General features: G+C 33.4%; 1 protein-coding gene across 8 annotated transcripts in view; it reads left to right on the top strand.

Moving 5' to 3' along the window:
- Syx1A (Syntaxin 1A) overlaps window positions 1-20,980 on the top strand; it is a 65,502-nt gene that overhangs the window by 23,526 nt on the left and 20,996 nt on the right. For all 8 annotated transcript variants that reach the window (XR_010752060.1, XM_066388713.1, XM_066388716.1 and 5 more), the window contains exons 4-7: window positions 12,640-12,714; window positions 19,397-19,579; window positions 19,715-19,788; window positions 19,857-19,994. Coding sequence is in view for 7 of the 8 variants with exons in the window: in XM_066388713.1 (XP_066244810.1) it covers window positions 12,640-12,714; window positions 19,397-19,579; window positions 19,715-19,788; window positions 19,857-19,994 (470 nt within the window). In the remaining variant the exon portion in view is untranslated. The remainder of the gene's footprint in view (window positions 1-12,639; window positions 12,715-19,396; window positions 19,580-19,714; window positions 19,789-19,856; window positions 19,995-20,980) is intronic.

The following is a 20,980-nucleotide window of genomic DNA, read 5'->3' as shown; positions in this document are numbered from 1 at the left end:
TATTGCTTCTTAGCGTAGTTTGCTTAGTTAATTTATTTTGTACTTTCATCCCTTAAGTTACACCCATGTGTATCGATACTTATTTGGAGGATTCCATCTGGGCGCCAGACAACCGTACCCATCAGGCCACATCGAAGGGCTCTTTATGGCTGGAAAATACGCTACTCGTCAAAGGAAGTTTTCTAAATTGGACCATTGCCGCGATCCGCAATTTGGCGGATCTGCAATACTTCAAGGAAAGAGACTTGTATAGGTATTTGTCAGATGGCGGCGATTTATAACCTTAGGCGCGACCACAGCCCGTAACGGCTTCTGGTATTGGTGCGCCCCTGGTTGGAGCTCCTCAGGTTTAGTACTTAAGGGATGATCGCAGTAATTTTGCTCTCTTTGACCAGTGCTCGCTCTAGACATGTGATCGTGAACATAGTCCGTAATCTTCACAATTAAGCAAACTCCCACTTCATAATTAGACCAATACTTTGTCATTATTTACATAAGTGAAAATTAATACAGTCCACTTTCGTAAACCAAATTGTTGTTTTCGTGGTTTCGTTTATCGAAGGAACCTCAACAAGTACAACATTTTTCTTTCGAGTGTCTATCACGGGAGTTGCAACGTTTTATAATGGTTCATGAACAAAATGGAAATGTCCTTGTTAATAATTGTTTTAATAACGAAATTGTGCCATATTTCCAACATCACGCATCACGCAACAAAATCAGATATAAGTACAGAAGGACGCGGTTTGACCAGGAAACAACCTTTAGAAATAGAGTGCACGAATAGTTAAAATCGTAACCCCGTTTAACTAGGCTTAATAGAGCTAAACAAGACTATTCATTTAGCTTTTTTTAAAATGCTAGTTGGTCCTCAAATCCTCGAGAAATTAACAATAAATGTCTAGGAAATAGTTAAAAATATTTACTTTTAGTTATTTCGCAGAGGTGCCTATTTAGGCACCTGTCGAGTTCTATATAGTATAACTGTACTGCTATGACTATTTTTTTCTCTGTTGCGTTAAGAGCCCATTCTTGATTGTGCATAATCAAATTCACTTCTCTAAAAAAATCCTGTTACGGACGTGAGGACTGCTTTAACCGCAACTTTATATGAAATAAGGTTGATTTTTTTAAAGTTTAAATCATGCTCATATGGCTCACTACGTGTAAGAAAAATTATACTTTAAACTGCACTACCTCTGGCATCTATTGTATCACACTAACCATTATGTAGCTTACCTAAGCCTAACTACAGAACAAAGCAACATAAACTGCAAATTTGTCGATACAGATGAAACCTTGTGCACTTCGGCTATTGAAATTTAACATGCCTCATGCATGAATACGTATAGTATAACATTATGTTCTGGTGTATTGACAGGTTAAGGTCGGAAACACAGTTCAGGTTGAGATGTTCGTAAATAATGAGCATCCCGTCCAACAGCAGCTCAACACAAAATTAGATTTATGAGGGCCGTATAAATGGTCATTTAACAAACATTGAAGAGGATATTCAGATGGAAGGGCTGCCGCATCATGTTAAAGGGCCGGTGAGAAAATTCGTTATGAAATTTATGTCGCTCACAATAGAAACTGAGCCGCCATCCAATTTCTTCATGGCACGCCACCCTTTTTCTGCCCTCCTTGGCTCAGATCCAAAATCTGTTATTTTGCTCTGGCGAATCGATTTAAGGGGCTGCTTAATTTTCGACGGAAAAAAAACTTAATCTATGGCTTCGTTATTAATAAACTGTGATATGGGCTAAAAATAAATTTGGGATAAGAGCCCTTAATCCATTTTTTTTATGAAACTGACAACGCAATGGGTATGATAATGGGTCTTTATTTAGGGCGATGAAGGGGTAGAGTTTTGCAATCATATGTACGGTTCATGACTCAATAAAGCTACGAGGGATTCGCGCGAATTTTTTTTTAGCTTTATTTATAGATGGGATTCCATAAATGAAATGCCACATCTCAGTCAGACAGCAAATAAATTATACATTCTTTTGCTCTTCAATTCATTCGTTGTATTTTTGAGTCACTTCTAAAATCCACATTCGAATCTTTCGCCTCGACGCATCTAAAAATGGAATTGTTATTTAAGCGTTAGATAAATGAGCTTGTGGGGGGTTTCTGACGATATTAAATAGTCGTTTTCTTCTAGACATTTCCAGATTTTGTTGATGTGAAAATACGGGAATTGGGAACAAATCTGACATTTCTATTACCGTTTTATTGGAGTGATTTATTATGTGTCTCTGCATGAAGCATTTGGATTTATTATTGTCATGGAAAGAGTTTTAAATCGGCACGCAATCGCATACATGTAAAAGATTCAAAAATTTAAAAAAGTTGTTTTTTGGCAGATATTAATGTTAATTACACCTCTTATGAGATTGAAAAGATATATTCCAGAACTCGGAAATGTCAACTCCAAGATTAACCCTAATTAGTGTGTTGTGAAGAATGGCTTTTTTTATGGGAAACTTTTGCTCTAATATAGCCCTGTTCATTAATAATCGAAACATTCTAGGCACTTAATGAATGAATGACCTTATTTCAAGTCCCGTAAGAACTTAACATGAAATTTTGTATCAATACCTATTGTTACCAACTTTGGAAATGTTCAACAATGAAACGTGAAACTAAGCACGAGACATTAATTTTAGGACCTACCAAATGGTGATTGCAATAGCATGGCCAAGTTATCAGACAAAGCTTGTCCAAAAGTTTGGAAGAAAAAATAGAAGCTTTAATAAAACAGAAAAATCAAATTTTTAGTGGATATATTGTGCACTAGCTTTAATTTAAGCAAATAGTTCACCTGGTATTTTTATTTAATATGTTGAAAGCGATTTTAATTCTTGAAAGAACAATGAATAATTTAGTTTTTTTTAATAAGCATTATTGCAATACTATCATCAACAATATTTTCTTGTAGTATTTTTATACTTGATCTTTGATAGCTCTCTAGATATCCAAATAGAAAAATCTATAGCAGTCAAATCGGGAGGACTAAATGGCTACAAAAAAAAATTGTTTCTGGAAAATGTAGATAGTGCATATACTTTTTAAAAAATGAACAAATTATTTTAATTTCAGTTTAGATTACTGATAAAACATAAGATTAAAAAAAGTGTTAAAAATTAAACTACAGATTTTTCAAATGTTAATAAATAAAGTGACAATTGTTGTAATCAAAACTGGTGATTAAATAGGTTTCATTTCGTAACTATTTATGAAATTAGTTACTTGCAGTTTATGTAACTATAAATTATGAGGTACTTGTCTATTCGCATTTAATGTTTTCGCACAGTGTCGTTCCATGGAGAATTTGTATCAATATGTAAGAGTCACGAAAAATGAAAAAAATTAAAATAATGTAATTTTTTTTGCATTTACACGCAATTAGTTTTTCACAGGCAATTTCTCAATAAACTCGTATTTCATTCATACTTTTTGGGAAAATATAAATGTAAGGGATAAATTAAAAAAAAGTATGTTTAAATTCATAAAAATAACAAATTTTAATTCAATATGGGAGACAATGTTTACGTAAAATATATACTATATGAGTAATTTAGATTTGAAAATAAACGAACTGTGTGTTTTAAATAAAGATTAACACTTGGGGCCAGTTTCTCAATCGATTGATAAAGTAACAAACAAGTCGTTTCTAGGACGACGCGACGTAAAGAATAAGAGAGTTCTATTAGTGAAAACGTATCAGATTTTTTTCCATAATTAAATACACGCAAGAACTTTTTTAACTATACCTTGAACTGTGCCCATTTTATATATTTATGCAGCTCCTTCCAGAATTGATTTATTTTCATTTTAAGGTATTTATTTCGTTTGCCATTTTCTGTGGCAGAAAAGGTCGATCGATATTTTTAGCCGAGTTACGGTGAATGAAATTTCATTGTTTGAATAATGAAGTTGGAGTTAGCATAACCGATATCAGTAACTATCTAGCTAATGTGAAATCGATAAATCGACGGCTTAATATGGAACGATTTGACGCGTTTTTGTCTCACAGTTTCTATCTTTCCTAATGTTTAACGTCTCATTGAATATGGACGTGTTGACCGGCGATGCGTGATTTATTATTAATTTAGTGAAAAAATTAAAATGAAAAGTCAATTTCCATAAAAGTTAATTAAACTCTGACTATAATCAAATAGACATTATGAGGGGTTCTGAAATTGGGATAGAAGCCAAAAAGTCCTTTTTAGCCCAAAGAAGTAGAAATTTAAATTTTCGGTTGAACTTTCTTTCCCTTTAATTGAAAATTGATATGTTTTTTTAAAGGATACGAAACTGCTCATTAATGACCTTCATTAATATATGTACCATTTTTCACTAATGTATAATTTTGAAGACGTTCTGATTGGTTTGATGCGACCTGCTGAAGTCACAACTTGCGTTTGACACCTATGCTTTGACACGTGATCTGGGTATCTGTCACATATAAAAATTTTCATTTTTGACATAAGGAGTTTTAATCTCCGACTGAAATGAAAATCCAGTTAGAGTAAATAGAGGAACTTAAATTTAAAGTAGCCACGGTATATATTTATTGTTTTTCATGAGGCAGTCGACGCAAAAAAGAGTTAAGTGTATATTTACCTTCTTATTAACACGTTCTCTATGCTCAGGCGGTAAAGAGTCTCGATTAAATAGGGCGACAAGCCTATAAAACTTTTTAATGCATTAATCATAATCAAATGTCAATTTATCGTAAACTTACTATCGTATTTGAAATTTTCTCGGTGGTCAATAAAGGTTTCCGAATTAAACGTTTAAAAATGTTCATATTTTCATTTATCTTGTAAAATATAAGTTCGTATCTTTGTAAGGCAACTTGGCATAATATTAACGAAATATATGGTAAGCTGTGCACTTATAGCCATTAATACAAGTATTATAAGCTTTCGTTACTGTTTACGTAAGTATAACTTTGTCATAAGCTACCAGTGTGCAGGGCTTCCAGAAACCGAAATTAGGTCAAAACTTCCTCAAATGTTTACTTGGTTATGGAGCCTCGTGAATATATTTTAAGTTATAACAAACAGAGGCAATATTAATGAGTCTTTTTAAGCAAGAACTATACAAACTGGGGTTAAAATAGCACGTAGGTAGAAACAATTTGCATAGCCATTACCCTGATCCACGGCTAATTATAATATTTACGGTTTAAGGTAGCCCAGCTCGAAAATATACCGTTGTCATTTAGTTACGCGACCAGAATCATTTATTTTGAGCTTAACTAAATTTGACGGAGAGTTAAGCATCCCCGTTCGTAATGGGCCTTAATGAAATTAGGGTGGCTCGGCTCGTATCAGGAATCGCTGCGGAGCGTCGCAATAACGTCGGTTGGCTATTGGCCAAAAGATGAAAAGAACCATTTCGGCTTAAGAAATACTTTTCGATTACCTTCGTATTTAATAGAAGATAGTTAAAGGGTGATTTAAGGGTTTTTATGTTTTTGGGATTTATAAGAAATATGGCTTGTATTTCGTTCATCATACGTGAGGAGTAGGTTTAAGATAAACATGATATATATTATATTCAAAAATCGTTGTAAACTACGTACGCCTAGTGTTGGTGAGTTTTCAATATTTCTTGACAATAGTTGGTTCAATATTTCATGAAAATACTAAGGAAATCCACCTTCGGTCAATTTTTAGTTTTTGATGGCATGGAGCGAACCTAGAAGTTTTCTTTGAAATATGTAAATATGTAACTTAGCCGCTTTCCTTTGTACGCTCACGGTTTATCACTATATTCAAATCAGTGCATATCCTTACTGATATATTATTCTGTGTAATTGACATTTTGCTTCAAAGTTGGGTGTTTCAGATTAGATTCGTAGTTTGGCGGGCCCATTCTGTTCATATTAAGTTATATCATGTCACTGCCCTTTATTAAGAAGTACATTTCCACGACATTCTGATTCAACATGAGTTCTGAATACTTATGAGAGAATAGGTGATTTTTACTTTTGATGTAAAACTTTAACGTAAACGTTGTAAATATATACAAAGTGAGTGGGTATAAGGAAGCTTACCCTCATTCTAATCAAAAATCTGAACTGCTCAGTGCACCAATAAAATTAAGGTAAATACAGGGTGTTCTATGACGAGGGGAAGAGTGTATAAGAGATGCTTATACAGCTTATTCTCAGCAGTTTAAGAAATATTTAGTTTTTATTTGTTCTTAATTTTTAATAGAACTGTTGCCTTTTTATTAAAATAGTCAATCTTCAATTTCAAAAAAATTTAAATTCGCCATGTATAAAAGCATACATTTTTTTAGATTTTTTTAGAACAACCAAATACTGCATAAACCAAATCTGCATCACCAAAAACTTGAATTTATAAAAACAACATGATCTTTTAGTTTCAATTCCCTCTCAGCCATCCTTTTCCTGTCATCATTGTGATTGTTCGGATTACAAAATCAGATGCATACGAAATTATATAGGCGATTGATAAAAGAGTTAAAAAAACATCTACACAATACTATATCAGACTTCTTTTTATACCTGATTTTTTCGAATTATCTCAGCCTCCAAAGTTCCATCAGTCTTCAATTACCTCAAAAAAAATTTCACCATCAACTTTTTCCTTTGATTATGAAAATTGAAATAGTGATTGCCTCAAAAAGAAAAAATCTTTCTTTTACGTATAAACTACCTCTTTTCATTAACCTCCTTCAACTTAAGCGCAAATTATACCGGGAAATCAGGTTCAATCAAGACAGTATTATACGTATACCACCACCAGATTGAATGAAATTTTGATTGAATTGAAAGACCAGATTTAGAAGAAAAGACGGTTGAAGAAATAACTATTTATTTAGTTAAGAAAGACTGCAAGTATGATTTGTTATTATCTGAAAACTAAATAACAATCATTAATAGTTCTTTTTTATTGTTGGTTGCCCAGACAGGTATCGAAGAACCTTACCAAAGTAAAACCTTTTAGAGTAAAAAAAGTCATGTAATATTTTCGTTGGGGCCAAGGAAACTCCTATTTAATTAGCAAAAAAGGGAGCACGTACGCTTTGTTATTGACTGATAATTAAATTGGCATCATAAATAGTTCCTTTTTATTGTTCATTGCTCATACAAAGACAAAAAAAGACGTCCCCAAAGTAAAGCTAATTAGAACAAAAAAAGTCATGTATTATTTCCTTTGCGGTTAAAGAAGTTGCCATTTACTATTATGAATACATGAAGTACAAGAAAGTGAATTGGCTTGTCTGTTTAGAGATTACAGGTATAGGTTATAAATCTAGCTCGTATGTAGGGCTCAATTGTGTTTTAATGGAGTTTAATGAAAAGCGTTCTTCGAAAAAAGTCCTTTACGATACTTACCCAGGAAGATTATATTTATGTGGTCTTTATTTATTGCTTCTTTCTGGCTGCATTTGTACATGCATATACAGTATGTCCACAGATAGAGGGCCCAAGAGGACAAATGGACAAAAAATGTCGTTTTTCGACAAAAAGTAATTCTTGATAAAAGTCCCCGCTTCTTGAAAAAATACGATTTATGAAAATAACTTTGAACTTTTTTATACAGGGTTCCCAAAAACTACGAACACATGAAATACTATCAAGAGTAAATTAACTTTATTTCTAACTTTGAAGCAAAATGGTAAATAAAAGACAAATTTCAAATCTTACCCAAAGTTTACATACAAAATTTTAACTGAGTATTTCAAGTTTTATTTTTCTTTTAGAACTCAAACAATTTCTAATTTTACCTTTTTCACCTCATTTTACCTATTCACAACAAGCATGACAACAAATGTCTCAATATTAAATTTGAGAAATGCGTCGAATACGGGGGAGGTGTGTTTTTGAGTAGGTAATATCTACTAACTTTTATTTTGAATTATTTGTAAACTATTTTGGAATAGTGGAATTTTGAATGTAACTTTGGATAGGATTTAAAATCTGTTTTTTATTTACCATTTTGCTTCAAAATGAGAAATAAAGCTAGTTTATTTTTATGTGTATTTCATGTGTTTGTAGTTCTTGGGCACCTTGTATAAGAAAGTTCAAAGTTATCTTCGTAAATCGTATTTTTTTCAAGAAGCAGAGACTTTTATCAAGAGTGACTTTCTGTCGAAAAACGACATTTTTTGTCCATTTATTCTCTTGGGTCTTCTATCTATGGATATATTGTATATACTATGTATATTTATATGATTGCCGTTTCTTGGCCGAGCAGTTGGTGTTTTAGATCTTACTAAAAGTGAAAATCTTGAGGAAGAAAGACTTCATCACAATCTTCAAAGAAAGTCCTGCGAATACCGCACATGTGGTAATAAGCAGACATGGTATTCCTCATACATACATATTCATACATATGGTACATAGAACACTCGGGTCAGATGGATGGTCATTGTATATCACATCCCTTTTCATGAACATAAAGTTCCGTTCGCAATTCATTTGCAACTCGCCGTTTCCATTACCAACATGAGTTTTCGGTTAACGTTTAGTTAGGATTAATAGGAAACTGTTCATTTAAACCCCACTTCAAAATGCATTGGAGGCAGATAGCTTTCTACATTTTTTGTAATTGAAGCTTGACCCTCCTGAAAAATGTTTGTTTATTAAAAATGTAGCGAGGTTGGTTTTAATTAGATGGATGTCCAAGCCATGGAGATAGGCAGGTGACTACGTGGCTAATTAAAATTGTCTGGGAGGGTAGATTGAACGCTATGAAATGGGCTTCACGCAGCCCCAATCTAAGTCCTCTTGATTTTTACATTTGGAGTTACTTGAAAGTTAAAGCATATTCTCAACCTATCAACTCCTGAGAAGTTTTGATAATGAAAATACAAGAAGCTTGTCGATGCATGCGAGAAAATCCACAATAGTTTAGTGTGCTGTGAATATTATGTGTAATTGAAGTAGGTTGTGTGTTCCCGAAGGGGAACATTTTGAATAATTTATGTGAGAGCAATATCAAATAGTGATATTATTGATGACCTTATAAACTAGCGTCCTAATGTACCATTTATTTGAAAATATGTCCCTTCCTTAGCTATCAATACCCATAAAATTTTCTGGCGTTTTGAAGAAATTTATGAAATTGTATTTTTTTAAATGAAACTTTAACATCTTGTATTTCCTTAACAAAGCTTTTTTTGAATATAATTTATGTAACAAACTAGAGTTATTTTTGGATGTGGGATACGTGATTAGATTTGGTTATTAAATCCTGAAATACCCTGTACAGTGCGTGAGTTGTGACGTTAGGCACCAGATTGATTAATATTTTCTTTGTTAAAAACATGCGTGACTAAGAATTTTTACTTAGATTTTGATTTATTGCACCCATTTTCCTAACCCGCAAGAGGATTGTAAATACTATGTCAACGAAGCAATAAATCGCAATAACTCTCATTTTGCATCGAAAGTGCCAATTTGTGTAGGACGCAATTTATACATAGTACATGGTAGGTAATTTCACAAGAATTTCCGGGATATAATACAGTTTCATCTATCGTTCAATTTACCCCAACAATTGAGTGTAATTTTATAAATAAATTATTATTTGCCTATCCATGACCTATAAATTTAAATTAATGAAAATACTGAAAATTCTATCGGTCACAGGCCCATGTATTACGCGCATAGAACTCTGCATAATGTTATGCGGAAAGCCTTTTTAACAAATTATCGTTTTACATATTTGCTATTACTAAAGTTATTACAGTTAATGAAGTTTGCTATTTAAATCATATCTGCGGTGGACAGGAGTTTCCTGCACACACAATAAATCAGGACAGAGATATATTCTGACAATACATTTTGCTACTTTGCCTGTTGTTCATAGAAAATGTCGGAAAATTCCGACATCATTGGAACTGATAAGCCCTTAACAAATGCTTATTCGCCGAGAACCGGGAGAAATCCAGCTCTAGGTCAGATCGATAAGCCTTTATCCATTACATAGCAGGCAGAGATGGGAAAGTATTGCAGCCATTCCGGTTAGAGTATTTTTCGAACATTTTCCTTGTCTAGCCAAAAACCATATATGGAATATTAACCTATGTTGTCGCAACCAGGGCAAAGTAAGTCAATGCCCTTAATTAACACTTTGCTGTGAAATATTCATACGACATGGGAGCGATGAATTAAATATTTAGAGGTTCTCACAAGTAGAACGCAGAGTTTTAGGGGGTGCATGAGATATAAATTATAACCACGTTCTATTAAAAATTTACTGAAAGCTGTTTTTGGGTTGATTGCGAGTTGCATACATAAATTCTGAGTTTATTAATTTATTATGGTCAACAAGGGGTTAAGAGAGAAAAATAATTAAATATCAATAGGTATATTGAGAGAGGAAAGGCAAGGTCTCCTTACTGAAATAATCATTATTTTTTTAAACAACACCGGCCTGAAAATAATTCTGGTTCCTTTTAACTTTCGATGACATTGTAAAATAGATTAATTTAATTTAAACTTTTTGCAATTTTATTTATTGTTATTTGCAATGTCAACCATCAACACGATTGGTATAAGAGAGTGTTGTTCGAGGGGTAACCATTTGCCAAATATGTGTTCACCAACATTTGATACGTGAAAAATTCTTTATCCAAAAATTTGTCAGATAGTTGAAATATTTGCTCCATATTTTACTAACGTTTGACACATTTGTCAAAGCATTTGTCTAATATTTGACATAATTACCTACCATTTTACACATTTGTCGAATAATTCAAACTTTTGTCTGGCATTCGTAATTTTTAACAGATATTTGGCACACTTCATAAACATTTTCTTACTATTTGTATATTTGAAAATCATTAAACTGTAATTTTTGCAATTTGATATTCCAGCTGGATATCTGTAAAGCTTATTTGCCAGTGTTATGCGAAGCGCTATTACAAGAAATGTCAAAAGTTCAATCAAACCTGAATTGATGGTTTTCGCGGAATAGTAATTTTTCTAGTTTTTTTCGAGATATTTAGGAACTATGATAAATAAGTTTAGCTTAGACCGTTGAAAGAAGCAACTTTATTCTAATTTAACCGACCTTGCACCTGTTATCTTTTCGGAGATCCCAACAACAGACATTGATTCTTTCATCACTTTATATACAGGGTGGTCTTCGAGGGAACTGCATAGACCGACTTTAGTAGAACTATAAATTGAAAAAATTTGGAAATCTTGCATGCTTCCCGTAAACGGGCTTCATGTAATAATTTAGGAAATGCAAGAAGAAGGGAAACACGACAATTACGCAAATTTAATGCATTATGAGTTGTAATTTATATACTTTATTAGGTAAACACGATAAAAGACGTGACTCCTTAAAAAAATAAACATACCCGCCCTTAAAAGGTTTGCTATGACGTAAACGCGCGTGTAAGCCCCTTTTACGGAGATATAATGTTAAAACCAAAAATAATCGAATTGTTTGTTTCCCATCCCACACGTTTATAAAATAATGAGATGACACGCTGACGCCATCGGGCAAATCGCCCACATTGTCGTTAAAGCAAAAATCTTGAGGGGGTGTGGTTTATTTATTATAGGAGATTAGTAGGCGTTTAGTATCTCAAACTGGTACGTTTTTCCTCATTTCGTTTATGGAGTTAAATAAAGATAAAATTTGCCCTATATGTCTCTTCAAATTGTCTTAGATCGTACATACACATACGAACATTAATTGCATCTTCTCTATTCACAATTCTATATCATATGACACACATTCCGCTTGAATATGAATATTGCATCACGTGAACATATCAATTTGGGCAACCCAACTTTTACTACTACCATTTGTCAGCTGACCTTGATAGCCAGCTGACTTTGATAAGACCAATAACTATGTCTTTTCTATTCATATTTCTGAAACATATGATACTCATCCCACTTGAATATGGATATTGCGTCATGTGTTCATACTAATAAACGGAAAAGTGATCGTAATGGAAAGCTCCGCATAGAATAAAGACGTCTTCCACGAAATCGTTAGAATATTGAATGTAGCCTAGTCGGCATGCAGAATAAAAGATGATTGATGATCTTCTAGTTCTTTGCTGGAATGCTGACCCATTGGAGATGCTTAGCATATTTGAGTAGGTTTCAATTTTTGTTAGACAATATTGGAATTTATCTAGACATAGTGACAAATTGATACCCGTTCGAGTTGAACCGTTAAACTGCCACTCAGAATTTTAAAGTTTCTTCGTCTATGTGGAAAATCCATTATTCAATCCCTAGCCCCTCGACCAAGTAATCGAAAAGAAAACAAATTTATCCTGGTGAACTTCGATATACGATAACATCGTGTCGTTGGACAACTTTTATTACTGTTCCACGGATTTCTTATTCGCAGCTCTTTACCCTTTAATGAAACGTGTCTTGAGAATATCGAGTGGGCCCAATATGGCCTCCGAAGAGGACAGAATTTTTTTCTAAATAAAATATTGGCACCGACCAAATTCGTTATAGTGACTAATAAGAGATTTTCTCTGGAGAGATATCCTTTTTATGGAATCGATATTATGCAATAAGCTTCAGCCTCGCAAAGTTTCTGTTTTTGTTTTATTTGCAAAGGAAGAGCGAGGGACTAAAAGATATGTTTGTTTTTTTTTCAGAGACGAAGCAGGAACTTGAAGACCTTATGAGCGATATAAAAAAAACTGCCAACAAAGTTCGTGCCAAGTTAAAGGGTACGTATATCATTACGTGTATTATAGAGATAAATAAAATGCTGAGGGTGTAAAATCGTATATAAAAGGCCTTATTGGGGGAATAAATTTTCTGGTTTAGGAGGTATATAGTTGAGTGGTTAATGAGGCCAATATAGCACGTTTTTCCACCCTTCTATTGCGATGCAATGTTTTGTTATTTGGTAACCCTCTATTTAAAGGATGTAGCTGTGTAAAACGTTGTGACACTTTTATCGTTCTTTGCTTAGTAGCTTGTGCTCTCTTTTCAGTAATGTGTTTGATGGGATAGAATTTCATAGGGGTTTAGGTTAGTGTCTAGGTATAACGTGAACAGATAATATTGAATCTGTATTATTACATATTATTGATAAGCATATCTTCATCAGAATACCGTCCTCTGTGTCGGAATATATCAAACACTGCACTTCAATCGACCACAAATCGATCTATAGGCGCAGATGTAGGAGAATCTGATCTGGGGCTCCAAGGACCAAATTTAACTCGTCACTGATCTTACGATGAATAATTCCATGATATCGCATGTCTCTTATTTTCAGTTTTTATCCTAAGTAGGGAGGCATGTTCGATAAATTTTCATACAGAGTTACAGAGCTGTATCATAATAATTGCTTTAAAGCGAGACTCTGTAACTTGGACTAAGTTCAGAACAATTAAATTTACTCGTTTTTTTTTGTACTTCGCTGAAATATGCCAACAATTATTTGTTCCTGTACATTTTGAGTTGGTCCATACATATGCCGGACAAGCTAAATAAATTATACAAACGTCGAAATCTTAAAAATCTAGTACAATTAAATGGGCACGGCACACCAAGGACATGGATGTCACTATTAATAAATGTGTTCTTGGTGTGCATGTACTCTTTTGATCTGTTAGAACATACTATTTTAGTCCTGCAATACCTATTTACGTGTAAAGGGCTGAACGAAGAAGATTACACCTATGGCCGAAACTTAGGTTCAATGCTTTATTTGATCAAGGGTATAGTCCTTCTATCGGCATATAGTACGCATAACGTTTTACTCACAAATGATATTTCTTTAATATTTTACGTGCAAGCAGAATAATATTTTATCTATATAGATAGTTGATTAAAGGCAGTTAAAAATTAACAAGCGATATGTTTACTTTACGGCCCGTTGCCAAGAGCAGTAAAAATAAAGAAGGTCCGCCGGTCGTAAATTCATTGTTTCCGCCATGGAAACTAAGATGTAAACAAACAGTTTCGATCCATTTGTGTGTAAATGGTTTTCCCACCCTTGTGAATGCGTCTTTGATGTGTAGCCGGGCTAACCGTATTTTGCTTTATGTAGAGCGAAAAATAGTATGTTAAGCATAAAATATTAACTACTATTAATGAACGGACATTCGTTATTTGCTACGCATCTAAATTATTTGTTTTTATTTTTTTTATATACAGGGGGTAATATAAGTAAAGGTTTTCCTTTTAACACAACATAGACCTTAAAAAACTAAGCAATATTTTTATATAACATGTTTTTCAAAATCTCAAAAGAAAATGAAATATGCGCAGATGAGTTTTAATAAATTTTTGCCTAAAATCTAAAATCCATTTCTGCATAAAATAGTAAATTCAATGTAAATAAAATAAAATATCCCATAAAAAATCATCAGCTATTGTAAAAACGGAACAAATATTTAATGTTTACTGTTTTTATACTATTTACCCATGCCGCTTAAAAATCAGTCGTAAAGTTTAACTCCAGGTGTTATTTTTATAAACTATCACTATTGAGATACTATTATATTGACAATGGCCTATAATTACTCGAATCACGAATTGGTTATATATATATTATATTGTTGATATACGGGGAGTGTCACCAAAATGCTTCTAACAACATGACAAAGTCGTGGATAAGGCGAGCGACAATTTGTGTAAATGAAATCAATGGAGACAATTTCGAACACTTTTTAATAGTAGCTAATGATATGGCACTTATTAAAACTTTCATAGGTGCATATTTCCGTTCTTTTTGAGATTTCAAAAAAATGTTATAAAAATATTGCTTAGTTTTTTGTGGTCTATGTCGTGTTAAAAGGAAAACCCCCAATTATGTTACACCCTGTATATTTTTCGATACTTCTGAATTGGAAAACGGAGATATTTAGCTTAGAAGATTCATATATTGAAAAAATTTACAAGTAGGGCGTTCTTCATTAATACATCAAAAGTTAAGCGAAACATGCGCAATACGTTCAAAGCTAGAAGTTGAAAAGTTGACTATTAAGAAAGGTAATTTTAACTCTTTGTTCATAGAAATGTGACTTTCAAACCCCCTGGAAAACTATGGTTATTATAATCCATGTTAAAAACAACGTTTTTCTATATGATTCTTTCAAATATCAGCTTATAGGTACTGTTATTTGATATAATTTGACTTAAATATTTTTCTCTTCCCGTCCAAATTTTGTTGATTACACTATAATTATGGTCTTCGTAAACGAAATCGTAAATTTTGCTTTACTGACCTTAAATTTTTTTTAAGTCAAGGATCACAAATATACATGGTGTCACTAAAATGTCTGCAAAACGCTTGACTAAAAATTCTGGAACGAAAAATAAGGCGTTCCAAGCAAAATGACCTATATCCAATGTGGCTTTAATTTGACGCGATAGGGCGCCAAAGTTTTCAAATTAATGTCGTTTTTTTTTTCTTCGAAATAATTGCTAAACGCTTTTATCGGTTTTCATTAATTTTGGATCTAAGAGTTACTACATAAATTAGCATATTTTGATGTGAGCAGAATCTTTTTTTAATACGTAAAAATATCACAAATAAAATTTGTATTTTTGTTACTTCCTGTACGAATGACTTTCATTTTTTCTCTCCCACAAACTGACTATTTTGAAACTTTTTGTCCCTTGTAAAATTTTCGCCAGGCCAAATTATTTACGATACCTTAAAATTCATCACGTCAATTTATGCAATAATTCTTAGTTCCAAAATGAATGAAAATCGATAAAAGCGTTTCGCAATTATTTCGAAAAAATGATATTAATTTGAAAATTTTCTCACACTGTAGCGACAAAACGAAGCCCCATCAGATAAGTTTGCCTAGAATGCCTCATTTTTAGTTTGGGAATTTTTGGTCAAGTGTGGTACAGTCATTTCAGAGTCAGCCTGTATAATTAAAACTGAGCTTTAGCTTCGGAAATGTGCAAATAATTGAAGGTAATTAATAGCTGGAATTAAAATCTGAGGTTTTTATAGGCCCTCGTTTACAATCATGATATTGGAGCTTTAAATGGATTTTCCTCTTTAGTGGTTTTTAAGATCGTAAAGAAAGCTGAAGAGGAATGCTGTACGTTTTTACTTGGGAATTATTTTCAGTTGATGGAGAGAGACCAAAAGCTTTTAAGTCGGAAATAAACACAACGTCAAAAAGTCTTGATCTCTCTCGTTTTTAATACTTTGAAATGAGGTTAATTAATTCCCCAAATTATTTTTAAGTGTTCAATTATATGGTGTATAAAATAGAAAAAGGGGGCGTTTCAGTTAAAACTATTTAGATAATTTAGTGACTTTTGTTCAGTTTCTATATATGTGTCAATGCACAAATTTCGCTGTTTTTATGACCTTAAAATGCTTATTCGTGAAATTTCTGAGTATAATGAAACAAAAATTAATACTCTTTATGAAGTTGCTTTATACAATCTCTATATTCCATATGTCGGCAAATGTGAATATTTCAAGAGTTTCTATAGTGTGAATCGTAGAGGGGATAGATGTCTGACGTGACTTAGCCATTGATAATCGAATCTCAATTCTTCTCAGAAATGGAGTCTGAGAGTTGAAGAACTCTTTCCATACATTTTGGTAAAAGACAGGATTGATATCTGATGCAATTTACCCATCAAAATCGAAATCTCCAACCTCTGGACTCTGAGGGAGAAAACCTCACATATTTTAGTGAAAGAGAGGTTCTAATGTAATTTATCCATCGAATCTCTTGAGAAATGGACTCAGAGGTATGGAACTCTCCTCCCATACATCCTAGTGAAAAAGAGCATAGATATTTGAGGCAATTTACTTTGTCGAAATCGAAATATCCAATCTTTTCGGAAATGAACATTGAGCGCTGGCACCATCGTCCCACATATCCTAGTCAAAGAGACTATAAATATTTGACACAATTTACGCATTGAAATCCTAATTTTGAATTTCTTCAGAAATAGATACTGATTTTGTCAATATTTAAACCCTCATTTAAAATTACAAACTTATTTCTCTTGCGTTTTTTTCATTTCTGCCACTGTTTTTCAGTTATTTGCAAGAGCATCTAGGAATTCAGATAATTTTTCCTTAAGAAGTGTATTTGCTTCGTATGTTCTTTTTTGCATTTCCAGATACATAATGAATTATGATAAAAATACACTTAATAATCTAGTGTAATTAAAGAAACCACCATAATTTATTATATATCTGGAAATTCAAAATGGATAATAAAGGGGGCTTTATCCTAGGCAAAAACACCTTGCAGATTTAAGCAGACGACTGAGAAGTCTATCAATGTGTACTTCAATGAAAATAGGGGAATGAAAAGGAAAAAACTAAATTTTAACACTCTGTATATGTTAAAGCCTTAAGAAATCGGAATTTAATTTGCTACGTTATGTTTCTTTATATTTAAAAAATAGGTTAGCGAATTGGCCTTCTTTTTGAGACACCTTGTATATTTTATATTTAGACAATAAAATAGAAAATACAACCCGAATGGGTGAAATGGGGTAGATCAAGAAACAGAAGCCACAAGCAGTTGGTATCTTTCAACATCTATAGAAGTTATTCATATTGTCGTATTGAGGACGTGAAACGAACCACTTAGAAGAAATGAAGACAAAATTAACGATATCATCCAGACCAGATTTTCGACTCTTTTTTTTATCTTTCTTATCAGCAATAACTTGATGAGGTTACGCCATTACAAAGCGAATTTAAGTAACTAAGAACCTTTGCAAGACGTTGTAACATTTTTAAAATTCTAGAGAAGTCGTTTCCCAATATATTAGGTGTACAACTTTGCTTCCGCCGTTTTTTTTCCGAATTTCGCGATTTTATTGTAAAAAACTAATTATACCTTTAGGATCCAAAGTATTGTCCATCGCTGGCCACTACTTTCTCCCATCTTTCGGGCAGCATACGAATCCCGTGTTGAAAAAATTGGACATCTTTTGAAGCGATCCACGATTCTATCCAATTTCTTACTTCTTCATAAGACCGGAAGTGTTGGTCAGCTAGCCCATGTGCCATGGATCGAAACAAGTGATAATCAGAAGGAGCTAGGTCAGGAGAATATGGCGGGTGGGGTAGGACTTCCCATTTCAATGTTTCCAAGTATTTCTTGACCACTTGCGCAACATGGGGTCGAGCATTATCGTGCTGCAAAATCACTTTATCATGTCTCTCGTTGTATTGCAGCCGTTTCTTTTTCAATGCTCGGCTCAAACGCATTAATTGGGTTCGATAAAGAGCACCTGTGATTGTTTCAGTTGGTTGTAACAGCTCATAATATATTACGCCGAGTTGATCCCACCAAATACAGAGCATGATTTTGGAACCATGAATAGACGGTTTGGCCGTCGACGTGGAAGCATGGCCGGGATATCCCCAAGTCTTTTTGCGTTTGGGATTATCGTAATGAACCCATTTCTCGTCCCCAGTCACAATACGATGCAGAAATCCCTTCCGTCTTTGCCTTGCAAGCAACTGTTCACAAGCGAACAGACGCCTGTCAATATCTCTTGGTTTCAACTCGTACGGCACCCAATATCCTTGCTTCTGAATCATTCCCATGTCTTTGAGGCGTTTTGAGATTGTTTGTTGAGTCACTCCCAATGATTGTGCCAATTCTTGTTGACTTTGACACGAGTCTTCGTCAAGTAATGCTTCCAAGTTCGCATCTTGGAAAACCTTCTTTCTTCCACCGCTATGTTGGTCTTCGACGTGAAAATCACCGTTCTTGAAGCGCTGAAACCACTCACGACATGTCCTTTCACTAATAGTGGCTTCCCCATAAGTATCTGAGAGCATTCGATGAGCCTCAGCAGCAGATTTCTTCATATTGAAGCAGAAAAGTAAAACCTCCCGCAAATGACGAGAATTTGGCTCGTACACTGACATTTTCAATTGCGAATAACTTTATGATGAAGACACAAATAGACTAATATTTTTATGAGGTTATGTTAACAGGTGCCCAAGGCTCCTGCATGCCCACATGGGGTTATTTATTTCGATCATTACTTACCGCTACATACATCTATTCAAAAACGACGGAAGCAAAGTTGTACACCTAATATTACAGCTTTAATAATTAAATTCTCAGACGGGCGCAGTAGTTGCCCTGATTGTCTTATAGGAAAAATAAGTTTCGTTAAGTAGAGATTTGAAAATTGTGAAAGCTGAAGCTTTGTTTCAGCCTTTTTATACCAGTTTCTGTTGACTAAGTATACAAGTTCGGTGTAAAAAAGGTGGCATAGCTTTGAAGCTACATGTTTGTTGCCGGTCCATCAATCTTTCCAGTCTGTCACACTTTCTTTGCCTAGAAGATGAATCGAACTTCTTTAATGCATTGCCGGACCAAAAAAATCTAATCTCCATTACAACCTATTAGCCATGTTATAATTTTTTCAATATAGTTATAGAGCAAGAGATAGACAATGAGGAAACAACCAACAAGAACTCGGCAGATCTCAGGATACGAAAAATCCAACAATCCACGCTTTCCAGAAAGTTCGTGGAGGTGATGACCGAATACAATAGGACTCAGACCGATTACAGGGAAAGGTGTAAAGCAAGGATAATGAGGCAGTTGGAAATCAGTAAGTCTTTGTGTTGCTTGCGCAAATTAAAAGCATTTATCATTAGTTCATTTTCCTTCAACTCATAGTCTCCTTGTCATAATATTTTCGCTATGTAAAGCTGTAGGCCATGACAAATTACATTGTTATCTTTAGCCGGAAGAACAACAACAAACGAGGAACTAGAGGAAATGTTAGAACAAGATAATTCAGCTGTGTTTACGCAAGGCGTAAGTATTTAAAATCGTACAAACTGGGTTAACTTCAATTTAAACTTCTTTTTTACGTACATTATTAGATCATAATGGAAACGCAACAAGCCAAGCAGACTTTAGCAGACATAGAGGCTCGTCATGCCGATATTATCAAATTAGAAAATTCGATTAGGGAATTGCATGACATGTTCATGGACATGGCCATGTTGGTGGAGAATCAGGTAATTAGTTGGCATCCATTATGGGACTTTGAGTCCTGCGAAATTTGCAAAGCAAAGACGGGTTTTAAAGGTTATAATGTATTCTTTGTAAGGGTCATTATTTAAAAGTTTCAATCTTTTTAAACGGAGATATCTTTCAATTCGATTTCATTAAAATATTTGAGATATTTTTCCGTAAAATTTTCTCTCTTCATTATAATCTGGAATTAGACCTTATTAACGAATACATCGAATTTCGTTGATATTCTGCAATAACGCTATAACAAAATGGATTTATAGGGTTTTTGCAGAACACGCATGATTTGCAATTTTATGGCTACTTGCGCAATTTTTTGAAATAATGAGAAATTTGTAACACATTAAATAAATATTAATATTGGGGTCGGTGACGCCGAGCGTTTTCCTATTTATCTCTGAACTTAACTGGAGTTTGCACATATTTTTGACTTCTCAAAGAAATACTTAACAGTTATTAATAATTATATTTCTCCCCTCTTTCGGTGTCTAAGGTATTTGACTCTCCTAGCCTCTTATCTGTTTTTCCAAGTATTTTAGCCTAGTTTATGCAATGTACTATAATGTACTATGCATTACTATTGCAATCTTTGAAATAATATGAAATAAAGAATTCGTTAAATTAAATTAATAAAAGCAACAAAGTTGTGCATTTTACTGCTGAATAAGTCATTAAAAAGAAGCTAAAAATGTCCGATTGTTTCCGGAAAAATGTGAAAAAATCAAATTTCTTGTTTATTTCTTTTTACGGCTTCGTTATTCTTTGTTTTCAAAAACTAACAACATTTGCATAAGACAATTCTTTTATCTGTTTCCTGATAATAAATTGACTTGTTAAACGTGAGGTTTCGTTTCTCGAATGCTAATTAAAAATTGTTTTTGAATACTGATGTGTTTCTTTCTCGTTTTTGAATAGTTCTTGACTCGCCAAAACATATGTATCTACAACATATGTACAATTTAATGACAAT

The sequence above is a fragment of the Euwallacea similis genome, chromosome 4, assembly GCF_039881205.1.
Source record: "Euwallacea similis isolate ESF13 chromosome 4, ESF131.1, whole genome shotgun sequence".
Classification (NCBI taxonomy): Eukaryota; Metazoa; Arthropoda; class Insecta; order Coleoptera; family Curculionidae; genus Euwallacea; species Euwallacea similis.
This window is presented reverse-complemented; position numbering and strand designations above follow the sequence as displayed.